The following is a 26,809-nucleotide window of genomic DNA, read 5'->3' as shown; positions in this document are numbered from 1 at the left end:
ACCTTACCATACATCACAATACCATCAGCAAACAACTGCAGATTGCTGCCCACCCTGTTTTCCAAATCATTTATGTATATAAACAACAGAGGTCCTATCACACTCCCCCGTGGCACTTCGACAATGTTGGGATTAGGGTGGCTTTGGTCAGTGGCAAATAATTGTTTCCACTGTAGGGAGCCTTTTGGGTTTGCTTGGGTTCTGGGTTTTGTGGGGTATTGGGAGGGAGTTTTGGAGTATTTGGTAAGCTGAAGAGGTCAGCTGGGCAGGGTCTGGGTGCTATAAGGAGTTGATAGGAGTTCACTGTGAGTAGGATGGGTGCTGATGGATTGTTGTGCCCCAAGGTGGGGGAAGGACTTCTAACAGTTTGCACATTTTATAGAGTGGTGTCTGGAATGCTCCTCCAGGTGTAGAATAGTAAATAATAAAATATATAACTCAACTCTGGTAACACTGGTTACAGAAATTGTAGAATGCAGGTTTAGCCTTTCTGTACTGTGCTGGCTAGTTTTTCATGAACACAAACTAAATAATGTTCTCTGAATTAAAGTCGGAAGAAAACTAATCTTCTGTCTTGATGTACTATTCGGAGGACAGTTCCAAAGTAACAGTACTCAACTGAATCTCTAGGCAGGTGGATTCTGTCCATGTGTGATAATCCTATTCACTGTTCTGTTTCTACTGAAGACTACCCACAGACTATCAATCGGCCACTGTTTCTGTCTCACTCGATGACTTGAAGACATGATGAACATTCTGCAGGAACTCCATAGCAAGACTCGAACTAACTGAGAACTTGAAACTCACAACTTCTGTTCGTGCAAAGTTACTTAAACTCGCATCTCTCTTTTGGTGACACTGCCACTCCAGGGGGTGTGATTCTTGCAGTTATTGGGAATGGTTTGCATGCAGCAATGTTCCTGCTGCATACAAACCAAATTCTTCTTGTGTGTTATTTCAGTACAGTGGATACACAGCACTTAAGGAACAGGATGTGGGACTTGATTTTAGACGGGGAAAGGGATACTTCTCTGAATTTTTGCAGAAAGATAGATAAGGAGTCCACTGCCGTAAGGATGATCTTAGGAAACGAGAATTGGGTAAGTGAAACGATTAGATGGTTATCAGGAGAACTGGGTAACATAACATAGCGGGAGTTCATGGAGGAGCAATAGGATTGTTTTGAGGTGTGAGGATATTTGATCAAATGTAAATTTGCATCACGCACAAGAAAGAAGGATTGGGGAGGGGAAGGGATGGTGCTCCTTTGTAGATGATTCTTGTGGGTGGTGGGAGGTCTGTGAGGATACAGCAGGGGAAATCTGTTTGTGGACTGGGTTAGGAGGGTATTGCCTGTCAGTGAAGGCCTTTGTGAGTCCTTCAGCATACTGGGCAAGGGAATTCCATCACTGCAGATATGTCGTCCACAGGCAGTTAAGCTATATGGGAAGGATTTTTTGGTGTGAAATGGATGACAACTGCCGAAATGCAGATGCTGTTGGTGATTAGTGGGTTTAACATGGACACAGGTGTGGGTGGAGCATCAGAGATGCAGAAGTCAATATTCAGGAATGTGGCATGCTGGGTAGAGGTGGGCCTGGTGAAGTGCATAGGAGAAAAGAGAAAAGATATTGAGATTGTGATGGAATGTGGATAGGGTGTCTCGGTCCTAGAGTCCAGACGAACCTACCTGTAACAAATCTAGCAGCCTGCCTCTGAACTGCTTCAATGTCTGCCTTCAATCCAACCTGGTATGAATCCCAAACACTCTAGCACCAGCATCCTATATGCGGCCTCCTTTACAGGTGAACCACTCCTTCCTAAAATTCTCTCAATAAACTGAAGTCAATCATTCGCCTTCTCTGCCCACACAAGGGGTTGGGAGTTTTGGGAAGCTAGGAAGGTTTCCTCAAGATGGCCCATCCTACTCACAATGCCCCCCCCCCTCCCCCTCATAGCACCCACATCCTGCCTGCCTGACCTCTTCACTTTACCACGTCTTTCAAAACCCCCTCCTAACATCCCACAAAACACACAAACCAAGCAAATCCAAAATGCTGTTGTAAACCTGTCAACCAAAAGACTCAGTCCCACAGAAGTTTCAGTCCTACCCAATGGATAGGAATGATAACCTTCAGCCCTACACCCAATTTTAACCATGTTGGACTTGTCAAAGACTCACTCTCCTCCTGCAGATCTAGAAATACTTGTCACCAATTGAGGCCACCCTAATCCCAACACTGAACCTTGCCTCTCTGGTGACAAGAACATATCACTCATAACCACCTCATGGTCAGATTCCATGAATTCCTTACCTCTAACTTGGCCTCACCATCCTTCCCCAAGTCCTTTCCTAAGAATACTAACCTTTTGGCAGAAGTAAAGACAATCATACACAACCTGAAATCATATCCACACTTAATCATCCTCCCAGGAGGCAGAGCCACCAACACTGTCATGATGGGTCGCAGTGACTACCTGACTGAAGGCATCCACCAACTGTCTTGACTCCTCCACCTACAAGTTCTGCCAGAGTGGACCCAACACTGGAAGACCAGCATAAACTCCAATCCCAAATGAAATCCATAGGCCCTTCCCAGGACCTCTCACCAGAATCCATCTCCCTCCTCACCCAACAACATATCGCACACTCACTTTCTACAGGCTCCCCAAAATCCACAATCTCAGCACCTGGATTCGCTACTGTAGCTTGTTACTGTGCTCCTACTGAAAGAATGTCTTCCATTGTTGATCAACACCTCTAACCAAGTGCTTGAAACCAAGCCTCCCACATCAAAGATACTAACCACTCCCTTCACTGACTTTTCACTACCCCCACTCCTTTACCTTCTAGATGCCTACTTGTCGTTATAGAAGCCACCTCCCTAAACACCAACATAACTCATGCGCAAGGCTTTGCCACTACTGAAGACTACTCCCCTAATATCCTCCAGACTTCCAACCCAGCACCTCATTCGTTATACACCTTATCAACTACATCCTAACACAAAACTACTTCTCCTTTGGCACCCTCCTATCCTAACCTACTAAAGGGCTATATAGAGGAAACCTTCTTAACCTCCCAAAACTCCCAACACCTGGTCTGGTTCAGTTTCATTGATAATATCTTCATCTGCTGATCTCAGGACTGAAACACCTTATCCACATTCCTTCACAATATCAGCACCTATTCATCCATCTACTTCACCTGGTCCTTGTCTACCCAATGCACCACTTTCCTCGATATTGACCTCCTCCTCTCTGATGGCTCCATCCACACCCTCTGTCCACATTAAACCCACTAATCACCAACGGTATGTGTATTTTGACAGTTGTCATCTCTCCCACACCAAAAAATTCCTCCCATACAGCCCAGCCAGCTGTGGACAACATATGTGGACTCCCCTGCCCAGTAGGTAGAAGGCCTCACTAAAGCCTTCACCAACAGGCAATGGCCTACAAACTTACTACACAAACAGATTTCCCAAGTAATATCTGTACACAACCCCCCCCCCCCCCAAACTTCCCATCACTCCCAAGAATCAGCAACAAAAGAGCTCCCCCCCCTCTCTCTCTCTCTCTCTCTCTCTCTCTCTCTCAATATTACCCTGGACTGGAAAAACTTAACCATATCCTTCACCTGAGCTTTGATTATCTCTCATCCTGCCCTAAAATGAGGAAGATCCTACCCAAGACCCTTCCCACCCAACCTACAAAACACCCTAGTCCAACCCTACGCCACTCCCACAACACCTTGCCACTGGGATCATATCTCTGAGGCAGACCAAGGTGCAATACCTCCCCCTGCATATCACCTCCTACTCCAGTCATATCACAGGAATATCCTACCCCAACAGAACCCTGGCGACCATCGAAAGAGCCATGTCACTACAAACACTTCACAGTTTTTTATGTTGGTATGACTACCAACCAGCCATCCACCAGGTCGAATGGCCACCACCAAACTGTTGTCAAGAACAAAGTTGACCATCTGGTGGTGCAAGATGTTCAATTTCAATGGATGCTTTACAACCAGAGCCATCCTGATTCTTCCCTCAACTACCAGTTTCTCTGAACAACACAGATGGGAGTTATCCTTACAACACATCATCTGCTCCCATAACCATCTTGGCCTCAATCTCAGATAACCTGCACCTTCTATGCAACAGTCTCTCCTTCCTCTGTCCTATCACCCTCTCCCAACTCATGTCCCAAAGTTGCCTTCAGTGTCTGCCGCTTCTCACCGGTCGTTATAATAGTGCCAGCCCATATACCAGCCACCCTTCCCACCCTCATTCCTAACCAGCTGCTAGCCATCCATCCTCCTGCCCTCTCCTTGCCTCCCACCTCCCTCTCCCTCTACCACCAACAGGAAACTACCCCCACCACAACCAGTCCACCTGCCGAAATGTAGCACTGGCGCTGTAAGCTCAGCTGGCACCATGTAGGGGCATAGGTGTGTGTGTGTGTGTGTGTGTGTGTGTGTGTGTGTGTGTGTGTGTGTGGTTTTTTTTCCCCTCTCTAGTCATCAAAGGATAACACTGAAAGCTAGCAACCTTTCTTCCTTTTCTGTACATCTATCAACAACTCACTGCTTCAGGTTTTTCACTGGGTAGTCTCCTTTAATCCAAAAGGGATAGTACTTGAGGTATTAATGATGTAACATTTGAAAATACTACCTACTTAAGAAATTAACAACTTCTAAATCTCTTAAACTGTTTTAGCGGCCAAGTGTCCACTTGAAGAGCACTATCAAAATTAAGTTTTAGAATTTTTATTTATGTAGTACAGAATTTTAATTACAAGCAATAAAAAAAATTAAGCAAAATAAAAAAATTCAATAAAGATAGTGGCAATATGAGACATTAGACTATCGTAGCTACCTAAAGTAACTTAACTTCCATTATTTCTAATGATAAATAACAGCAAATAAGGGTTAGTTAACTACAGGGTGTATACGCAGACAAGGAATAAAAATCCCCTGATTTTACCTGGACTCCCTGGTTAAAAATACACTTTTTCCCAGGTGAAAATACCTTTTCCCATTGTAAGTAACAGAATGCTTCCATTCAAAACTGGGAAACCTCTCAATCCTTTGATTGTTCAAGGTTTTATACACCAGTGCAGACATCGTGGCACTTTAGGAAATGAAACCCGGAGGAAAAAAAGGAAGCGTTTTGGAAAGATCTCTGATGTGCAGCAACACGTGCACAGCATTTTTCATATTACGAGAGTATAAATACAAAGTCTACCAAACACAGAATGTTACTTTCCGAAGCACGGAAATCGAGACAGCAGTGTGTTTGCATCAGCCAATAACAGCTCACATCATGTGATCTCACCAGCCAATGACAGCTGATATTCAGAGCATAGAACAGATGATGCAATCAGCCCATGGCAACGTTACCGTTGAGCAGTGCTAACACACACATAGGAAAAGTTAACGGTTTAAATTGATGTATATAGAGTCTAGCTACAAGAATAGTTAAGCTTTTTGTTATACTGTACGACATATCAAACACAAATGTGCCAGTAACATTTTAAATAATGACATAAATGTCTGGTCTTACAGGTCCAAAATTTTGCTAAGTTTTGAATGAGAGTCAAACACTCTGCAATTTAAGAAATTCATCGCACGTTCTCACACATAAGATAATTCATCCTGCATAAAATTAAATTTACCTTGAAGGTAGCACTTCTCAAACAACCATTCGCAATATTTTCCCGCAACCTGTTAGAAATGTAAACAGTTGTGACATCAAGCTCATGAAAGCAATTTGTTGTTATGAAGTATTGCATAGTCTTCATCCTAAAGCCTTTGACACATTTTGCTGTCAGCAGACATTTGTCTGCGCACTATGTTTTGTTGATGTAAATGGAGCATTTTCTTTGCAACTTAAAAATTTTATTTTGGTGCTTTTCTCTGGTTTGTATTTTATTGTTGCAAATTATTCAGAAGTAGCAGGCTTTGTTAAATTATTAGTTCTTATCAGTCAAAATTACAAAAATTTAACTATCTCACTGATTGAAATATAAAAAACAAGAAAACCAAGGAGCATAGCAAAACACTAATGGCGCCACATGAAAGCTGGTGAAATTCTGGTCTTACTTCATATTTAATTTATGTTAAGTTAAATGTAAATTTGACAGTTCCATGACAACAGATCACATCTATTTAAAGGGCAGCAGTAATTTGGCTTAAAACAATTCATTTAGAGAGATCATCAAGGACAAGTGTATGGGGTTGAATGATGGGTCTATTGTAACTGATGTGACTGAAATTTTGCATGTGAGACTTGTAAAAATTATTCCACAAGTTCTTAAACTTGCAAAATTTTTGACTGCCAGCTTCATGGATTGCTAAAATTTTGTGCCAGAGTTCTAAAAACTTAGAAAAGAATTGACAGTTAGCTTCCTGAACTCTAATTTTGAGCAGAATCACGTGAACTTTAAACAGATTCACCACTGTGTCTCATTCTACATGTGCATGGTAACTAAATAGCCGTTTGTCCATGTAAATGGCCACTATAAAACAGTGAGCAACAGACTGATGGACCACCCTGTTGTTGAAGATGTCTCCCAATGTGATATGCTTCACTTTAATGACTGCTTCAAAAACCTAGGGCATCTGGATTCTTCCCACCAACACCTGCTTTTCTGAATTTAGAAGGTGGGAACCATCCCTATTTCCTGTAACCCTCTGACCTCTATCACTGCTAAATCCTGTACTCCATCTGCCTATCCCCCTTCCTACCTTCATTCCAGTGCTATAGATGCCTCCTATTAATGCATCTACGTAGTCATTTCCTCTTCTCTACACCTCGCCCCGGCCCCAGCCCCCCCTAGCACAGCCTCCTAACACTGCACACAGTAGCCCCATCCTATCCCCACAACATTCCTTCATGCTTTCACAGGCAGCACAAGCATCTTCTCCTACCCTTATCCTGCCTCCCCCTCCCCACCCCACACCTTCCTTACTCCAACTACCCACCACTGCTAGATTGCTTCACTGCAAGTAGATTGCTGCTCATGCCAGACGCAGCCACTGTTGAACCTTAGCACCCGGAGACAGAGGTCATACGTGTGTGTGTGTGTGTGTGTGTGTGTGTGTGTGTGTGTGTGTGTGTGTCCTACATGTTAAGTATCACATTGTCCAAAAACTGAAAATTCTTGACTTCCCATTTGATATTAAACAAAAAAACATTATTTCTGAACACTGACCAGCTGAAATTCAGTACATTCATTTATGTCACTGACTATAATCCTGCCTGCAATTAACAATTAGGGGAAGTTAATAGAACATCTTTTACACGTCATGTGACAGGTGTGTGACCATCCTCTGGATGCAACTGCAGCCAACAAGCATTAAATCAGTCACGCAAGTAATAGAAGTTTTGACTTCACAGAACACTACAGAAAGAAGGACAGGTAAGTTTGATGCAACAACCACATCAGTCATATAAAAAGTGGGTCACGGAATTGCATGGAATAGCCAAGCAAAGCCAGCTAGAATATGGAAATGTAGATTATGAAATTTCATACATAAATACAATGAATAGGGGACAAGTAGATTCAGTACAGACCAGAGGAAGTCATCTCCCGGAAAATGATAAGGCTTCCCATTCTTTTGCAAATAAATCCAAAGTCATTCTCAAAGGTGATACAGAACAAAACATCTAAGAAGTAGCAACAAGGAAACAAAAAATGGCCATTTTCCACAGGTGGGAGCCTTCAGCAAAGCCCAGGATGCCCTTTAACCATTTTCTGAAGGGTTAGGTTACAAAAAAGTGGTAGATCACTTTGAAACTCCTATTTGACACACAATCACCAGCACTAGAAACATTGAAAGGCTTGCTGTACATTCTGTGGGACATGTGAATGTGGTGTCTATTTGCATCGGGAAAGTAAGCACACAGCATTGTTCACATAGCACTAGTATCGAAGGAAACTGACGGAGATCCGAAATGTGAAATGATTTGGGTGAAGGTCACGGTTAAAGCAGGCTCAGAAATGGTAATTGGATGTCTCTATAGGCCCCGGGCTCAGCAGTTGTTGTGGCTGAGCACCTGAAGGATAATTTGGAAAATATTTCGAGTAGATTTCCTCACCATGTTATAGTTCTGGGTGGAGATTTTAATTTGCCGGATATAGACTGGGAGACTCAAACGTTCGTAACGGGTGGCAGGGACAAAGAATCCAGTGAAATTTTTTTTAAGTGCTTTATCTGAAAACTACCTTGAGCACTTAAACAGAGAACTGACTCGTGGCGATAACATATTAGACCTTCTGGTGACAAACAGACCCGAACTATTTGAAAAAGTTAACGCAGAACAGGGAATCAGTGATCATAAAGCGGTTACTGCATCGATGATTTCAGCCGTAAATAGAAATATTAAAAAAGTTAGGAAGATTTTTCTGTTTAGCAAAAGTGACAAAAAGCAGATTACAGAGTACCTGACGGCTCAATACAAAAGTTTTGTCTCAAGTATAGATAGTGTTGAGGATCAGTGGACAAAGTTCAAAACCATCGTACAATATGCGTTACATGAGTATGTGCCAAGCAAGATCGTAAGAGATGGAAAAGAGCCACCGTGGTACAACAACCCAGTTAGAAAACTGCTGCGGAAGCAAAGGGAACTTCACAGCAAACATAAACATAGCCAAAGCCTTGCAGACAAACAAAAATTACGCGAAGCGAAATGTAGTGTGAGGAGGGCTATGCGAGAGGCGTTCAATGAATTCGAAAGTAAAGTTCTATGTACTGACTTGGCAGAAAATCCTAAGAAATTTTGGTCTTATGTCAAAGCGGTAGGTGGATCAAAACAAAATGTCCAGACACTCTGTGACCAAAATGGTACTAAAACAGAGGATGACAGACTAAAGGCCGAAATACTTAATGTCTTTTTCCAAAGCTGTTTCACTGAGGAAGACTGCACTGTAGTTCCTTTTCTAGATTGTCGCACAGATGACAAAATGATAGATATCGAATTAGACGACAGAGGGATAGAGAAACAATTAAAATCGCTCAAAAGAGGAAAGGCCGCTGGACCTGATGGGATACCAGTTCGATTTTACACAGAGTACGCGAAGGAACTTGCCCCCCTTCTTGCAGCGGTGTACCGTAGGTCTCTAGAAGAGTGTAGCGTTCCAAAGGATTGGAAAAGGGCACAGGTCATCCCCGTTTTCAAGAAGGGACGTCGAACAGATGTGCAGAACTATAGACCTATATCTCTAACGTCGATCAGTTGTAGAATTTTGGAACACGTATTATGTTCGAGTATAATGACTTTTCTGGAGACTAGAAATCTACTCCGTAGGAATCAGCATGGGTTTCGAAAAAGACGGTCGTGTGAAACCCAGCTCGCGCTATTCATCCACAAGACTCAGAGGGCCATAGACACGGGTTCACAGGTAGATGACGTGTTTCTTGACTTCCACAAGGCGTTCGATACAGTTCCCCACAGTCGTTTAACAAACAAAGTAAGAGCATATGGACTATCAGACCAATTGTGTGATTGGATTGAGGAGTTCCTAGATAACAGAACGCAGCATGTCATTCTCAATGGAGAGAAGTCTTCCGAAGTAAGAGTGATTTCAGGTGTGCCGCAGGGGAGTGTCATAGGACCGTTGCTATTCACAATATACATAAATGACCTGGTGGATGACATCGGAAGTTCACTGAGGCTTTTTGCAGATGATGCTGTGGTGTATCGAGAGGTTGTAACAATGGAAAAATGTACTGAAATGCAGGAGGATCTGCAGGAATACAGGAAACTGTCTGGAAAAATGATGAAGATGATGATGATGATTGGTTTGTGGGGCGCTCAACTGCGCGGTTATCAGCACCCGTACAAATTCCCGGCCTTCGCTCAGTCCAATCTCGCCACTTTCACGAATGGTGATGAAATGATGAGGACAACACAAACACCCACTGATCTTGAGGCACGTGAAAATCCCTAACCCCACCGAGAATCAAACCCAGGACCCCCTGCTCCGGAAGTGAGAACGCAACCACGAGCTGCAGACTTGGGGGGAGGGGGAGGAGTCCAGACAGAGAACACGTGGAATAAAATAAATAATGCATTCTACATTTATTTGAATTTGCTAACTACAGTTAAATGTGATCACCCTCTACAATTTTTCACCCGTATCTACCCCTAGTATGTATACATTACCAAATTGACAATTCCTTGATGTTTCAGTATGTGTCCTATCAATCGATTCCTTCTCTTAAGTTAAGGTGTGTCATAAATTTCTTTTCTTCCCATTTCAATTCAGATGACTATAATGTACAATATCCAAGCAATATTGGAGAGATTTAAGCACAATTTAAATAAACAAGAAGGTTGAGAGGAAAAAGAACAAAAGAAGGGTGTAGTACTAGTGCAAGGAAGAAGTTAGGTGATGTAGTAACAGAAGCATCATCTCAAAAAATTAACCAAATGAAAATTATAGTTTACTCTCTTATTGAAATAAACAGCAACTTTAATAATGAAACAGGTAATAATAATAATAATCTTTCATGAAATCAACAGTACCTGCAGCTTGTTCTTAATTTCATTTTTGGTAAATCCTATATGTTGAGCAAATTTCTTCCAGTTATTGCCATCTGTTATTTGCAATGATCCAGCAAGCTCTTTCATAGCAAAAACTGTCCAGCGTTCACAGCCCACTGGAGGTACAGTTTCAGCCTCAAGACCAGTCTGGGGAAAAAAAACAAACATTAACAGTAATGTAAAAAAAGAATACCAAAATGTGAGTATACAATCACAATGTTATTAATACATAACATTTTGTAGATATTCAGTTCTGTCAGTACTATATTTATGCTAAAATAATGGGGTGGGCATTAAGGAGAGCTACAGTATAGTAGTGGTAATTTTTTTTAAAGAATAAAGAACAATACCTGCAATTTCATATGTTCTCTTACTTTCTTAATAAGTTTTCCAATGGATCATGATAATTATGATGATGATGATAAGTCATACTTACATTGTTCAAAAAAATTAGGGGAACATGTGTATCAACACACAGTATGTGAAACCTTTTTTGACCATGGCGGTACCTGTGGTCTTACTGCATGGGCTGAGATCTTCACTTTCAATATAGGCAACAATTAAAATCATTCACTATATTTTGGCTGTGTTATGCATTACAGCTGACCCCTCAGAACGAGGTGAGTGCCAGTGTCTCACTGTTTTCTACTGAGCTACACAAATAGCAGTTGTTATTTATGGACACCGTATTCAACTAGGAACATGTAATGCGACAACTTAATGCATTGCAAGTTGCAAGTGCAGCCTGTTTGATCAAAAAATGGATGGACTTTTGGTCATGCTGCTGCAGATGCCAATGCCTCTCCATGTGTCTTCCATGGGTTGTGGTAATACTAATGGAAGACAGGTCAGTATAAAAGGTGAGAAAGGCGAGTTGAATGAGGTTGCCAATACATTACAAACCCATGCAAAGACCGACATCTGGCCATCTGTGCAAGACGATATTGGAAGAGCCACTGGAGCTGTTGTGCCTGATCAGACTGTAATGAACAGGTTACATGAAAGGACCATACAATCCAGACATCCTGTTCGAGTACCTCACTTGATATCATCATCTTGCAGCTCACTGTCAGTTATGCAATCCCACGTCAATTAGCAACTTCACCATCAGTGAAACATGTTATTCACAGATGAGTCCAGATATCCTGTGACGGAAGATGACGACCGGGTTTGTATGCAGAGACTTTTGGCGAATAGTACCTGCCAAACATTGTCCACCAAACTGAAAGATTTCTAAGGTTCTTTGATGTGTCAGGAGGCTTGAGTGTTGACAATCATATAGATCTTGTCATTGTTCATGGCCACCTTACGTGAGGCAGTATATTGTACAGATCCTGTTGGATCGTGTGGTGGCTGCTGCATACAGCAATGGCCATGAATTGCATCTAATGCCAGGGCCCTTGTGGCAGCCATCAGCAGGGATGTCTTCTGAAGCTTGGACATTAATGTTCCTGTAATTCTTTCATCAGTGTATTTTTTATGCTCAAAGTTTTGTATTATGCAGTAGCGCATACTAACAACATATAGGAAAGGAAAATGAATTAACTAGTAGGATCCACAAGTGAAATAACATTGTTGTAAGCAGGGATCTCTTCTAGGTTCTTGCATGTCAAATATCAGTACCAAACAACACTACCCGAGGTGTAGTAGATCCATTATCACAACAGTCTCAAAAAGACAAGTGTACACATCAACATCAACCACCTCATTTGTACTACTACAAAAACAATCAACATGTGAAGAGACAGTTGCACATTTACCTGCCATTATATTCATTTTTTAATGCTGTGGCTTTCTTTTGCTATAAATCTACACAAGGTCAAAAAAAAAGGGTTTTTTTCCACAAGTTGGTATACTTTTAGGCCTACTTCTTTCAATACGAACTTTATTAGGGTTCTTTCATCTTCCCTCTTCGATGAATATTTCTGTATTTTGGATAATCCCTTAGCCTCACTTTTTACCTGTTCTGTTTTGCTTCTTAGAATCAAGTTTGGTTGGCTGCTTTTTAACATGACACATTTTCTGCCTTTCGCCTAGGTATACTGCCTTTCTACGTTATCATTACAATATTGCTTTACAGAAATAGTCAGTAGTGGTTGCTTCTGCTTGTCAATGAAAAATTTGAATTTATCCCCATCTCTGATGGCTCTCACTCATGTTGGGATTTTTGAAGCACAATGTCTAAGTTAATGAATGAAAATCGTGTGGAGGTTATTCCAGTTTCAATCAATACTAAGTATTTCTCTTCTGTGATATTAGGTACTGTGGTTGTGGAGTCCTTCACTATTAACTTCACCACTGGCCAGGTCATTCACAGAGACTGTCAGCCTAACCTACGTAAGTTGCCATTAATCTGCATCCTCTGGCAGGAAGAGCTTCTGCAGGCAGGGACTGCACCGCCCTGTCGGAAGGGTTGGAAAGTGCAGACAGGCCAGCTCACCTGCAGCCTTGGTTCGGTGCTGGGGTTGCCCACTTGCAGTTAACGTGGCCTGCTAATCAGTCGTCACTGTTTGTCTTGTTGCTCTTTTGGCTTCAAGTGCCCTCACATCCTCATCACTTACCACTGGGATGCCACAACGCTGACAGCTTGTCATCTTTGGAATCATAATAGCACAGACAATGATAATGTACACCATCAGCTACTTGGTAATCAATTGCATGCTAGATTACAGAATGAAATTCTTAATTTTTAAATATTTTATGTTGTGTGGAAGAATGATGAACATCTTGTACATTCACCCTTCGGCAATACCTCTTAAAACAGCCTCATGACACTTTGCATTACCACAAGTGACACTGCTTTTAGGGCACTCTGGCAGCATACTCTTCTAAAATAATCTCCTAAAAGCACTGAAAGTTCACTAAAGTAGTAAATCTCTTCACTGCTGTTACTTCTAGCAATGACTCCCTTATTTACGAAAGTACTGAGTGCTGCCCCCCCCCCCCCCCCCCAGCCCCCAATTCAGAAGAATTTGTAGGTGTATACTGCATTACAGAGTTTGTCACAAATCTTTGCAAAATCTTCAACCTACATGAACTACATACCATCGCTGAAGTAATTAGTGTTTGGCCTGTCTGTAATAAATGTTAATGATCACCTATAGTTATCAATTCCCCAAAGCATCACTCACTCAATTATCAACAACCACAACAACATTTTTCAACATTTTTAAGGCCTAACTCATCTCCAAAAGAATGCACTTATAAAACTCTTGGTTGGACTGTTCTGAAAAATTTCCTCTTGTTTGGAATCATTATGAATCAGGATTATCAAACGAGATGAAAAGGGTTCAAACAGCTGTGTAATTCATTATGGGTTTACTTGGACAGAGCAGGTGCATCACACATGTGCAGTACATTACACAAGAGAATGCAAAAATGAAATACATGACATAAATGAACTACAAGGCACAGCATCCTGTACAGAGGATTGCTTTTAAATTTAAAGCCACTACAGTTAGAACTTAGAATTTAAGAAGGATATGGATAGTTGAAGTTAGAGGTAGTGAAAATTAGTGAACTGTGGTGGCAGGAAGAACTGGACTTCTGGTCAGATCAGTATAGAGTTATCAACTCAAAATTAAAAAGGGGTAATTCATGAATAGGGTTAATAATGAACAAGAAAACAGGAAAGCAGGTAAGCTACAATGGACAGCATAGTGAATGCAGTATCACAGGAAAGATATGCTACTACGAGCAGCAAAGTATTTGTATATAATAGCAAACAATATCAGAGAAGGAAAGTTGTACTCACCATATAGGGGAGGTGCTGAGTCGTGATAGGCGCAATAAAAAGATTCACACACTCATAGCTTTCGGCCATTAAGGCCTTTGTCAGCAGTACACACACACACACACACACACACACACACACACACACACACACACACACACACTCATGCAAACGCAACTTGCACACAGGTCTGCAGTCTCAGAGAGCCTTAATGGCTGAAAGCTATGAGTGTATGAATCTTTTTATTGTGCCTATCGCGACTCAGCATCTCCGTTATATGGTGAGTAGCAACTTTCCTTCTCTTTGTTACATTCCATCCTGGATTTTCCATTGTTTGATCAACACCCATAACAGTTGTACAAGTTTATTCACCAACTAGCTCTGCAGGTGATGAAGAGACTGAAAGAATATATGATAAAATAAAGGAAATTATTCAGATAGTTAAAAGAGGGGAAATTTTAATTGTGATTGGTACCTTGAAATCATTGGTAGGAAAAGGAAGAGAAGGAAAAATAGTTGGAGAACATGGGCTGGAAGAAAGAAATAAATGAAAGAGGAAGCCACTTCGTAAAATTTTGCACAATGAGTAATTAAATCCACAAGATTTGGTATGTGGGACTCCACAACTGAGAGGCATTATTAATTGATTTAAAGCAATTCGCTTCAGTTGTACTAATGATGATTCACCACGCCCAGTTTCAGGATGTTAAAATCCCATTTTCTGTAACATACAAAGGAAAGGAGGGAAGAAATATACTGCAACATTTCTGTATAAACCAGAAGAGTACATTACTAAAACAAGGCGACTCATTATTGTATGTGGTCGGGACAGTCAGTGCAAGGGCTCCAAATGACTGCAGCTTGGTGGAAATAGAAAAAAGGAGAGTACTCGGACCAGCCAGTTCAGATTTTCTATATCTTCGCAAATAACAACATCAGTTTACTTCCTTGTACACCACTGCCATCTGCACCGCACCGCACTTACAGACCTGCAGTGTGGCCTCCACTCAGACATGGTTGGCGTTCATACCATGTGGCTGCCTGACGGTGGATAGTCTGAGGACAATGTTTGATTGGTTTCTTTTTCCTTCATCCTAACCACCCAAACATTACATTTTTGGGTCCATTTGATCATTAGGCCCTCTTCCTTTTTCCAGTTCCATCAAGATGCAGTGATTTGGATCCCTTGCACTGACTGGCCCTACTGCACATTATGCATTACCAATACAGTGAGTTGCCTTTTTTGCAGTAGTCTGATCTTCTTGTTTTTAAAGATATGCTGCAATATATTTCTTCCCTCCTTTCCTTTGTATGTTACAGTTTTATACACCTGAGGTGCGGAGCTTTAACATCCTGAGACTGTTAAGCAGCGCAAACACACAAATAGGAAAAGGTAATGGTTTAAATTAATATACTTAGTGTTGGTACAAGAAAAGAAAAGCTTTCATGTATAATGTTGGATTAATAAGCTGCAAGAGAAGCTAAGCTTCCACGCATAATGTTGATCTTTTTTGCGCGTTACACTTTACGATACATCACACAAATGTGCCAGTAAAATTTTTTAACAACATAAATGTCTGATCTTCTGGGCTCTCCTGGGTTCGAAAATATTCTAAATGGTCGTCCTCAAAGATTTGATTTTTGAATGAGAGTCAAACGCTCTGTGATTTAAGAAATTCATCGGACATTCGCGCACATAGTACATCTTGTGTAAAAGGAAATTTACTTTACTTGAAAATAACGCTTTTCAAACAACCATTCGGAAAATTTTCCTGCGACCTGTTAGAAATAGATTAGTTTCAGCAGCTGCGCCATACGACAGGCATCGCCGCGCTTGTGCAGCTTACGATGACTCAGGAAGCCCGTACGTTCAAACATGTAAACATTAAAAGAGCTTACATAATGTCATAAAAGACATTATGTCATAAAAGCGGATACTCCAAGAGTATGGGAATTTTGTGACCCATATTAAAAGGTAATTCAGCTTAAAGTGCACATTCGTATGTCCACATTCAGATGTAAATTTTCTTGGAGTACCAGTATTGTATTATCTTGTGTTTGGTTCTTTATTATGGCATAATGCCATACGTGCTAGAAAATGAAAACGTGAACTTGAAATGCAGCAAACAGTTGAAACTAGCCAATAGTGTGGAATTAAACACTTCGTTTCAAATAAATTGACTGCCTCAGCCTAAAAGATTAATAAAGTCAAATTTCTTAAAAAAAAAAAAAAAAAAAGAGAGAGCAACAACAACAACAACAACAACAACCTTCATTTAACGCTTGACTGTCAGAAAGGTGGAAACAAAATCTGAAACTAATTACATATTTTAGCCTTTCATAATTATGTGAATGAGTTTTAATTCACTTGATAGCTGCCGGCCACAGAAATCCTTTTTTTCTTTTGATGTGAGAGCAATAAACGAAGAGGAAACAACAAAATCAATAAATGTAAACCTGGGTCACGTGGAGAAAACCACCTCCCCACTACAACCCAGACTGCTCTGCGCATCAGGTCCGGATCTACAGTATTCCCGAACCGGGACAATATTAGATAGTGGCGCTCCCCCTCCCACAAGCATTTGAGGCAGGACGCCAAAAATTTAAAAAATCGACTTTTCAAAAAATCTTCATTTTGTAGCGCACATCTTTCTGAAGAATCTGATACATGAAACATATATATTTGAGGGAACGTAAGACATGTTATTTGGTCTTAAGTGTGCCGGAGTGCAGTGATATGCCTCTTCACACAGCATTCTTCCATCGCACCTCTCTGTATTTCGCTCTGTGGAATTCAAACGTGTAATATTTTGTAATGGGTGCCATCAAACTATATTCAGGCCAGTGGAAATTAAAATGTCCTGTGGTGCCTCTCCTGCCCCAGTCAGCCGGTTTGACATCTACATCTACATCCATACTCTGCAAGCCACCTGACGGGGTGTGGCGGAGGGTACTTTGAGTACCTCTATCGGTTCTCCCTTCTATTCCAGTCTCGTATTGTTCGGGGAAAGAAAGATTGTCGGTATGCCTCTGTGTGGGCTCTAACCTCTCTGATTTTATCCTCATGGTCTCTTCGCGAGATATACATAGGAGGGACCAATCTACTGCTTGACTCCTCGGTGAAGGTATGTTCTCGAAACTTTAACAAAAGCCTGTACCGAGCTACTGAGTGTCTCTCTTGCAGAGTCTTCCACAGGAGTTTATCTATCATCTCCGTAACGCTTTTGCGATTACTAAATGATCCTGTAACGAAGCGCACTGTTCTCCGTTGGATCTTCTGTATCTCTTCTATCAACCCTATCTGGTACGGATCCCACACTGGTGAGCAGTGCTCAAGCAGTGGGCGAACAAGTGTACTGTAACCTACTTCCTTTGTTTTAGGACTGCATTTCCTTAGGATTCTTCCAATGAATCTCAGTCTGGCATCTGCTTTACCGACAATTAATTCTATATGGTCATTCCATTTTAAATCACTCGTAATGCCTACTCCCAAATAATTTATGGAATTAACTGCTTGCAGTTGCTGACCTTCTATATTGTAACTTAATAATAAAGGACCTTTCTTTCTGTGTATTTGCAGCACATTCATTCCCTGCACCATATGTCAATTCATTGCAGATCCTCCTGCCCTCTTAAAATAATAAACTCACAATTAATACTGGATGGGATTATTTGTAACCGGAAGAACAAGAATTCTTTAGAAAATTTGCACATTTTATTGCCTATTAGCTAATAACTTGCTGTTTTGTGTGACATAAAATTAAATATAGGACAGGAAACAAGCAAGACAGTATACATTTCTTCAATCCTTAAGGCATAGAATTTTTTCTCTCTAATCTTGCAACAACTTCGCATGACGTGCTTTCCCTTCTAGGAAAGAATCTATTACCTAAATGTAGTTGTCTAATACTAGAAAAGCTGTTAATACAAATAGTACCTTCCTCGTTCTAAGAGACAATCTTGTCATCACTAATTCTGTAACTATTCCTGCCAGCGTCAAAATTTACTCTCTGGTTAACTTCACAAACCCTACCACAATCACCGGTTTAGTTATCCCGCATTTATTCTCCGATTAGGCATTATTACGTGTTCGTACAACGCGTTTTCCGCGCTACTTCCAGAATAGAACTTTAGCAGCTGCTAGCCGGTTACTGTATAACTGGCCCTTAGTAGTGTAGAGGTCTGGCCAAAAATTTTCTGTCAAAATTTCATTTTCTTGGATCACTGAGAAGACAATACGTAATCTTTGTTGCCTGTTATTCCTGTTAGTCATTTATTTCCACTCTGGTAGTCTGAATCTATGGAATTCGCTAGTAATTATAACAACGCTGATCATTTGCAAACCCAGTCAACCACGTAAACAGCGATTGTCATTGACCCTTATGTGTGAACGAAATTGCACTGCAATGTCAAAGAAGTCGACAGCGTGTACTGCACGTAGACCCGTCCCCTTTTGTTTGCTGGAAAGTTTACTTCTAGATGTGACGGGGATTCCCTTGGCAGAGACATCACATACACTATTCACGCATTCAAAAATTAACTTACGTATTCATTCAGAAATCAATATAGAATTTGATCAAAAATGTTCAAAAACCAACAGGGATGTGTTCAAAATCATATCAGTAATCGATAGACCAACGTGCGCTTGATGCTAGGCGCTTTGTGAAACAAGGTCTGTTTACTCAATAATACGAATTTGCCCCCCCCCCCTCCCCCCCAAAACTGCCACCCGGGGAAGATACTCCGGTTTGCCCCCGCCCCCAAGTTCTGCGCCTATTGGGCATATGTGAATCTGGCAGATTAGGTGCACCAGTAAAATTTTTTCGGATAGCATCTGGCTGCTTGCTGCTACTGCTTGTACAGCTAACTGCCACAGTTCTGTAGCCAGAAGCGGGGAAGCTACTAAGTCTTCCTAAAGCCTTTGACACATTTTTCTGTTGGCAGACGCTTGTATGAGCACTGTGTTTTGTTCTTGTATATGGTGCATTTCCTTTGCAACTTAAGTTTTACTTTCAGTTTTTTTCTCTCGTTCGTGTTTTATTGTTGCAGCATTATCCTGCAATAGCGAGAGACAGTAATATTCTTTGTCAAAGTATTCGTTCTTACCAGTCAAAGTTACAAAAAATTAACTTAAAACTAAAACAATGAAAAATTCCCGGAATTCTAGAAAATTCCCGGGTGAAAAAATTACAGGGTTTTTCCTGGATTTCCCGGTTGTCCTGGGTCATATACACCCTGAATTAATTAACAATTTAATCATTACTAATACTTCATTTAAGAATCAAGATAAAAGTTGCATATATGGAAGGGACCAGGGGACCATGGAAGGTTTCAGATTGCTTATGTAATGGTAAAACAGAGATTTTGAAAACTTAATTTAAAATGTAACACTTTCCAGGAGCAGATGTGGAGTCTGATCATAATTTATTGATTACGAAATGCACATTAAAACTGAAGAAATTACAATACGGTGGGAAATCAAGAAAAAGGAACCTGTATAAATTGAAGGACCCAGAGGTTGTTTCAGAGGGAGCATTACACAATGTTGGACTGAAACATGGGAACAGAATACGATAAGACGATGAACAGGTAGCTTTGATACATGAAATAGACACACCAGCGTAGGATCATACATGCAAACTCCATCCACAGGCCCTAGCGGGCCCATCGGTACTGCCCAACCCCCAAGTCAACTTCTCCCAATGGCATCTTTGGTGCAGAATGGAGGAGCACAGGGTCAGTATACAACTCTCCTGGCCGCTGTCAATTTTCATAACCTAGAGCTACTGCTACTGCTACTGCTGCTACTATTACTACAACTACTACTGTTGTTGTTGTGGTCTTCAGTCCTGAGACTGGTTTGATGCAGCTCTCCATGCTACTCTATCCTGTGCAAGCTTCTTCATCTCCCAGTACCTACTGCAGCCTACATCCTTCTGAATCAGCTTAGTGTATTCATCTCTTGGTCTCCCTCTTCGATTTTTACCCTCCACGCTGCCCTCCAATGCTAAATTAATGATCCCTCCATGTCTCAGAACATGTCCTACCAACCAATCCCTTCTTCTAGTCAAGTTGTGCCACAAGCTCCTCTTCTCCCCAATTCTATTCAATACCTCATACTACTACTAAGCCAAGTAAATCCTCAACTGGCATATGAGGCTGAGTGCACCCCATTTTAGTCCTCCCACCAAGCAAAAATTCTTGGCAGTACTGAGAATTGAAACTCGGTCCCCTACCTGCCAGTCAGCCGCACTGAGCACTCAGCTACTGAGGCAGACCAGCATAGGATCACATATGTAAAAAGTAAGGCATAGTATAAATCCTTGGATAATAAACAATATATTGAGTTTAACTGATGAAAGGATAAAAAATAAAAATGAGGTAAACGAAGCAGGGAAGAAGGAATACAGACATCTACAAAATGAGACTGACAGAAAGTGCAAAATGGCTAAGCAGGAATGGCTAAAGGTCAAATCCACAGCTGTAGCAGCGTGCATAACTAGGGGAAACATACACATCACCTACAGGAAAATTAAAAAGGGCTTTAGAGACAAGGGAAGCAAGTGTATTAATATCAAGAGCTCGGATGGCAGTACACAAGTACAGTAAAGGAAACAAACAGGAGCAAAATATTATGGAAAGAAAAGAGTGAATAGGTGAAGATGACATGAGAGAGATGACTCGATGAGAAGAATTTGACCAGGCATTGCAAAATCAAAGGCAAAATAAGACCCCTGGATTTGACAACATTCCCTCAGAATTAGAGAGATCCTTGGAGGAGCCAGCCATGACAATAATGTTGCACCTGGTGTGTAAGATGTGTGAGACAGATGAAATACCCTCAAGCCTTCTGAAGGAATGTAATAATTCCTATTGCAAGGAAGGTAGGTGCTGAAAGGTGTGAATACTACCAAATCATTAGTTTAATAAGTCACAGTTGCAAAATGTTGACAAATTATTTACAGAAGAATGGATAAGCTACTAGAAGTCAACATTGAGGAAAAGCACACAGAATATGAGGGTGTCGAGCTACATATACATGACACTGATTAGACCTCTGATAACGTACGCAGCTCCCATCTGGGGATATGCAGCTCCTACACAACTACGCCGCCTGCAGATCATACAGAACGAAGTGCTACGAATCATTAACAATGCTCCAGGCTACACACGCACTGTGGACCTTCACTAAGAATACCACCTTGAAACCCTCAAGGAAGTATTCAAAAAACATGCCACACAACTATACAGGAACTCAAGAGACTCGAACAATCCTTTCATCCTTACTCTGGGAAACTACGATCACAACCATAGGTGGAAGCACAAGCGCCCAAAGACACTACTAGCTAGTGCAAAGCCCCTGCATATCAGGAACGCTGACTGGAAATTACCAGCTGCTATTAGAGCCGACCAACAGGCCACAGCAAGGAAACTGATAAGCTCGTCCACTGACGCAAAAACAATTCGCTAACATCACCCTACACTGTGCATTCGATATATGACCTATCGGACACAAAAACGATGATAAACCTACCTGTTGCAGGTTACTGACGCTGATCGAGAGTCCAACACCGGCACCCAGTGGCAGCCACCAAGCAACAGCACCACAGCATGCAGCAAGACATCCGCTACTGCTCTTACCACCCGACCTAACTATTGCAGAGGCTTTTTCCCTTGGCTCTTGCCTTGGCACTTTTTTCCCTCTGCCCTTCAAACCGCTATCCTTCATTTGACTTCGACCCAATTTATCTCCAGATGAGCGCGTATTAATGGTTAACCTTAACCAGATGTACACAAACATCGCAGTACCCACATCCTGCGACACCTCACTTTAGTGAAAACTAACCCTTATGCAGAGATGACAGTATACCGTTTGAGTTGGCCGTCATGCCATTGTGGATGCAGAGGGGCTCCACCTCCATTTAAAAAAAAAAAATCTTTTTCATAGTAATTTTACATTCCATCCTGGATTTTACACTGTTTGATTAACTTACACATTTTGCCAAACAAAAGCGAACCTGGTTCTTGGAGGGTGGCTAACTGGCACAACAACTGGTGAATCTGAGGGGAAATTCCAGAACGTAGCAAAGCCTTACAAATGTTTTTATCAGTGACACCAAAAATAACAAAGTGTTGCTGAAGCTGCTTCTTGCAAGTCTCCCAGCCTTTGGACACATCGTCGTGAGGGGGAAAATTGGCTGGTGTACCAACAACATGGAAGCCTGTATAGTCAACGTGGCTGACAATTCATTGATAGCAACCATCAGAGTCTGCTGCCTCCATGGGCATGAGAGCTGATGGAACAACCAAATACACTGAGCACACAGAAGTGAACACCACACTCATCGCCAACTGTGTCACCATGTTAGACACAACCAATAATGTGGCCATTTAGAATGAAAATTTTTCCATCCACATTCACGTAAATGACAAACTTAGAAATGGTACAATAAACAGTAGAAAACAAAATTAGAAGTAGCATCAGCTGCGCTGCCTTTATATAGAGGAGTGCTTCAGTAGGTGGCGTGGTAGATGTCGTGCCATGTGCACTGGTCTTGTGACCGACTTCAGGCAGCCTCTGGTGGCCAGCCCACGTAGCTGCCACTGGCAAGTATTTGAAGTGTAGCACAACTGCAGCCTGATACCACAGTGCATATCCTGGTGTTGCGTACAGGGTTATAGCAAAATATAACAGTTTATAATCAAACAATGGAAAGTCCAGGATGGAATAACATTACAGGAAAGTATAGATTGCTACTCAGTACATACAGGCAGAACAAAAAAGATTGCTAAAGATTTAAGCTTTTGGACAAAAAAGTGCTTCTTCCAAAATGGAAAACACACACACATTCACACAATCAAAACTCAAATATATAGTAATCATGTATGTATGTGTTATGTTTTTGTGAATGTCTGTGTGTTTTCTAAGTCAGAAGGAGGACATTTTTGTCCAAAGGTATACATGTTTAGCACCCTTTTTCTTTATGGTTGTCTGTGAATGAACACCTCATTTATGAAGCAAATAGTTAATATTCAGAAAAAGAGAGAGTACACAAGGGAAGCGTCTGTCACCCTGACCAATCATTTATTCACAATCAGACACGAGATTCTCCCCCCCCCCCCCCAATCCCCCTTCTCATAAACAAGTAGATATATCCACTGCACAAAACACAGTGAGCAAGATACATATGGTCACAAATGGCTTACATTGGACAGTGGGATAATACCACTTAGCTAACTTAAGACATGTGGAAATTTCAGCCACCAGCAGTGGCCATACACCAAATGCTGAGGTAATTACTACCATTTATAGGAAATAAACCTGTAATTACCAACATGGTCATTAACCACAGTGCAGGTGGAGGCTCCTAATATGGTTGCATTGCCTTTGGCACTACTCATTACAAACCATGTCAGTGTGTGGCAACCCACTGCTAAACGGAAGTTACAGATTTTGCATAATCAAAACTTAAAAAACCATAAGTTGCAGTTTTTGTGACTTGTGTACATGCATCATTGTTTTCAGACAGGTTCATTAAAATCTTTAAAATCATTTCAGTATTCTCCAAAATATGCATGAGAGCATACTGTGAGAAAGGTATTCTAAAATTAATGAAAAAAAATTGTTTTCCTATGACATACAACATGTGGCAGAAAGGAGCACATATATATAATGTTGTGGGAAAAGCGAACCAAAGACTGTGGCAGCAAGTCTACCCCACCCCTAAAGACACTGCCTACACTACACTTGCCCATCCTCTTGTGGAGTACTGCTGTGCAGTGTGGGATCTGCATCAGATAGGATTGATGGAGGACATTGAAAAAGTTCAAAGACAAGCAGCTTGTTTTGAATTATCACAAAATAGTGGAGAATGTCCCATGGATATGATACATGACTTGGAGTGGTAATCATTAAAACAAAGGTTTTTTTGTTGCAGCAGGGTCTTCTCATGAAATTTCAATTACCAACTTGATCTATTGAATACAAAAATATTTTGTTGGTACCCACCTACATAGGGATAAATAGTCACTGTAATAAAATAAGAGAAATCAAAGTTCACATAGAAAGATTTAAGTGTTCGTTTTTGCTGCATGCTGTTTGGGAGCGGGATTGTAGAGAAATATAGCTGGAAGGTGGTTCGATGAACCCTCTGCCAGGCACTTAAATGTGGAGTGCAGAGCAGTTGTGTAGATATAGATGTAGAAATGTAAGAAGACGTAAATAAAATACTGTAGTACTTAGATTAGATTAAATGTACTTTGATTCATTTCAGTTGATCAACAGTGAGGACACCCTCCAGGATGTACAACATGTTAGGAAACAAGAATACACAATAAATATTTATAGTGTAAAACAAATATGTTAATGTACCTTCCACAAATCCCAAGTGAAACAGCTATCATGCATGTGGAATGAGTCAAACAATTTTTAAACACATTTTCATTTTAAAAGGTAAGAAGTACTAAACTGAAAAATCATTTTACAGCACTTGCGCGCGAAAGGCAAAGGTCCCAAGTTCGAGTCTTGGTCCAACATAGAACTGGCTACAAACCATTTATTAATATCCATGACAGTTTCATTAACTGGTCTTTCGAAGAGTACACTTGATTAGCTATTTATTGCGATGTTTGTAACATCTGCAAACAAAACAAATTTGGCATCTAGTAATATTACTGATGAAAAGTCATTGATATACACACACAAGAAAAGTAAGGGCTCTAAATGGAACCTTGTTGGATGTGAAGAGGCATTACAGTTGGATGATGCCTCATAGCTTCATACATGTCTCTTTCCTAATGTCAATCTTTGTTTCACGTCAGAGGTATGGAATTTGAACTGTTTTGCACCATTTTCTGTTACACTATAATATTCTAACATGAGTAAAAGGATATTGTGATTTACACAGTCAAATGCCTCTGCCAGACCACAAAATATACTACTAGTCTGTAATCTATTGCCTACTGAATTTAGTACAGTTTCACTGCATGTATAGATGGCCTTCTCAATATCAGAACAGTTTAGAAATCCAAACCGTGAAATTGACACTATATTATTTGATGTCAGATAGTTAAGAAACTGGTTGCATTTTAGTTTTACTAAAATTTTTGAAAAATGTTGGCAAAAGTGAATTTGGACAGAAATTTGTCAATATTTTTTATCCCCTTTCTTAAACAAAGGCTTCACCCTAGCATATTTCAACCATTCAGGAAATGTGCCATTGAAAACAATTGTTTACATAGACACTGTAGGTAAGTTCTTGTAGAACATAAATATTTTTGGATTAAAGGAGACCATCCACTGAAAAGCTTGCACCATGTAGGAGCATTGGTGTGTGTGTGTGTGTGTGTGTGTGTGTGTGTGTGTGTGTGTGTGTGAGGGGGAGGGGGGTGGAGGGGGAAGCATCTCCTCCCTCCCTAGCTTGTCAAAGGATAACCCCAAAAGCTAGCAAGTTTTCTTTCTTTTGTGTGTGCTCATCGATAACTCAATGCTTCTGCTTTTTGGTGAGTGGTCTCCTTTAATCCAAAAGTTGTTACATAGATAGCTTAATATGTTACTAAGCTCAAAAGCACACTATTTAATTAACTTTGCTGACATTTTATTTTAAAGATTTTATGGTAGACATTACTTCTACCAGGTTAGGGAGAGTCATTGAGGTTATTACACATAACCTGTATGAGGTACTGTCTGGCAGCGTCTACAGGGCCTGACAACGCCATCTTTTCAGTCACAGTATTGAAATGCTAGTCAAAAAATTTTGCAACACTGCACACATCTGTTACAAATGTTATCATTTGCTATTAATGCTATGTGTCCCTCTTCATACCTGGTTCTACCAATCTCCTCCTCCACTATATTCCATATCACCTTTATTTAGTTATCTGGTGTGATTACCTTTTTCTCATAATGTATTTACTTCGATGTCCACATTACTAATGTTGATATTTTGCAGTATGTCTTGTAATGTGCTACGGCATCAACATCAGAGCTGTTTATGAATGGCAGATACAGTTGCCTTTTTGTTTTACAGTACACCTTTATTCCCTGAGTTGTCCATGGCTTCTTTGTAGACTTTGGTATAACCTGGGTTAGTTTTGGGGCCAAACATTATTGAAATAATGTAAGCAGTTTATTAACAAAAGTTTTTTTTTTATTTTTCATCCATGTCATAAGCACTGTATACATCGCTCCATTCATGTCTATAAGGAGTGTCCTAAAATAATCAATTTTTGACTTACTAGCTATCCTCTTGAAATCAGATTCAAAAGATTTTATATCCTGTTCAGTATTAACATTTAACAAAAGGAATTCCATGTCATGGTCTGTGAGGTCATTGACTATTGGTTTTGTAATATAATTTGGCTCATTAGACATTTCTATAAAGATATTATCAGTGGATTTTTGTGAGAAATTAGCTACCCTACTTAGAAAGATTATGATAGGAATGAAGTTAAATGATAGTATTACTGACTAATAAATTCTTACTGGGACAGTTCTTAAGAAAAATTTTATTGTTGTCGG

The 26,809-nt window shown here is 40.7% G+C and overlaps 1 protein-coding gene across 1 annotated transcript in view; it reads right to left on the bottom strand.

The window, feature by feature from the left end:
• The window catches only part of LOC126236265 (uncharacterized), a 111,321-nt gene that overhangs the window by 45,307 nt on the left and 39,205 nt on the right, over positions 1-26,809 (bottom strand). The window contains exon 7 of the mRNA XM_049945417.1: positions 10,539-10,703. Coding sequence (XP_049801374.1) covers positions 10,539-10,703 — 165 coding nt within the window. The remainder of the gene's footprint in view (positions 1-10,538; positions 10,704-26,809) is intronic.

This window comes from Schistocerca nitens, chromosome 2, assembly GCF_023898315.1.
Source record: "Schistocerca nitens isolate TAMUIC-IGC-003100 chromosome 2, iqSchNite1.1, whole genome shotgun sequence".
Taxonomy (NCBI): Eukaryota; Metazoa; Arthropoda; class Insecta; order Orthoptera; family Acrididae; genus Schistocerca; species Schistocerca nitens.
Note: the sequence above shows the minus strand (reverse complement) of the source record. Positions and strands in the feature narration are given on the sequence as shown.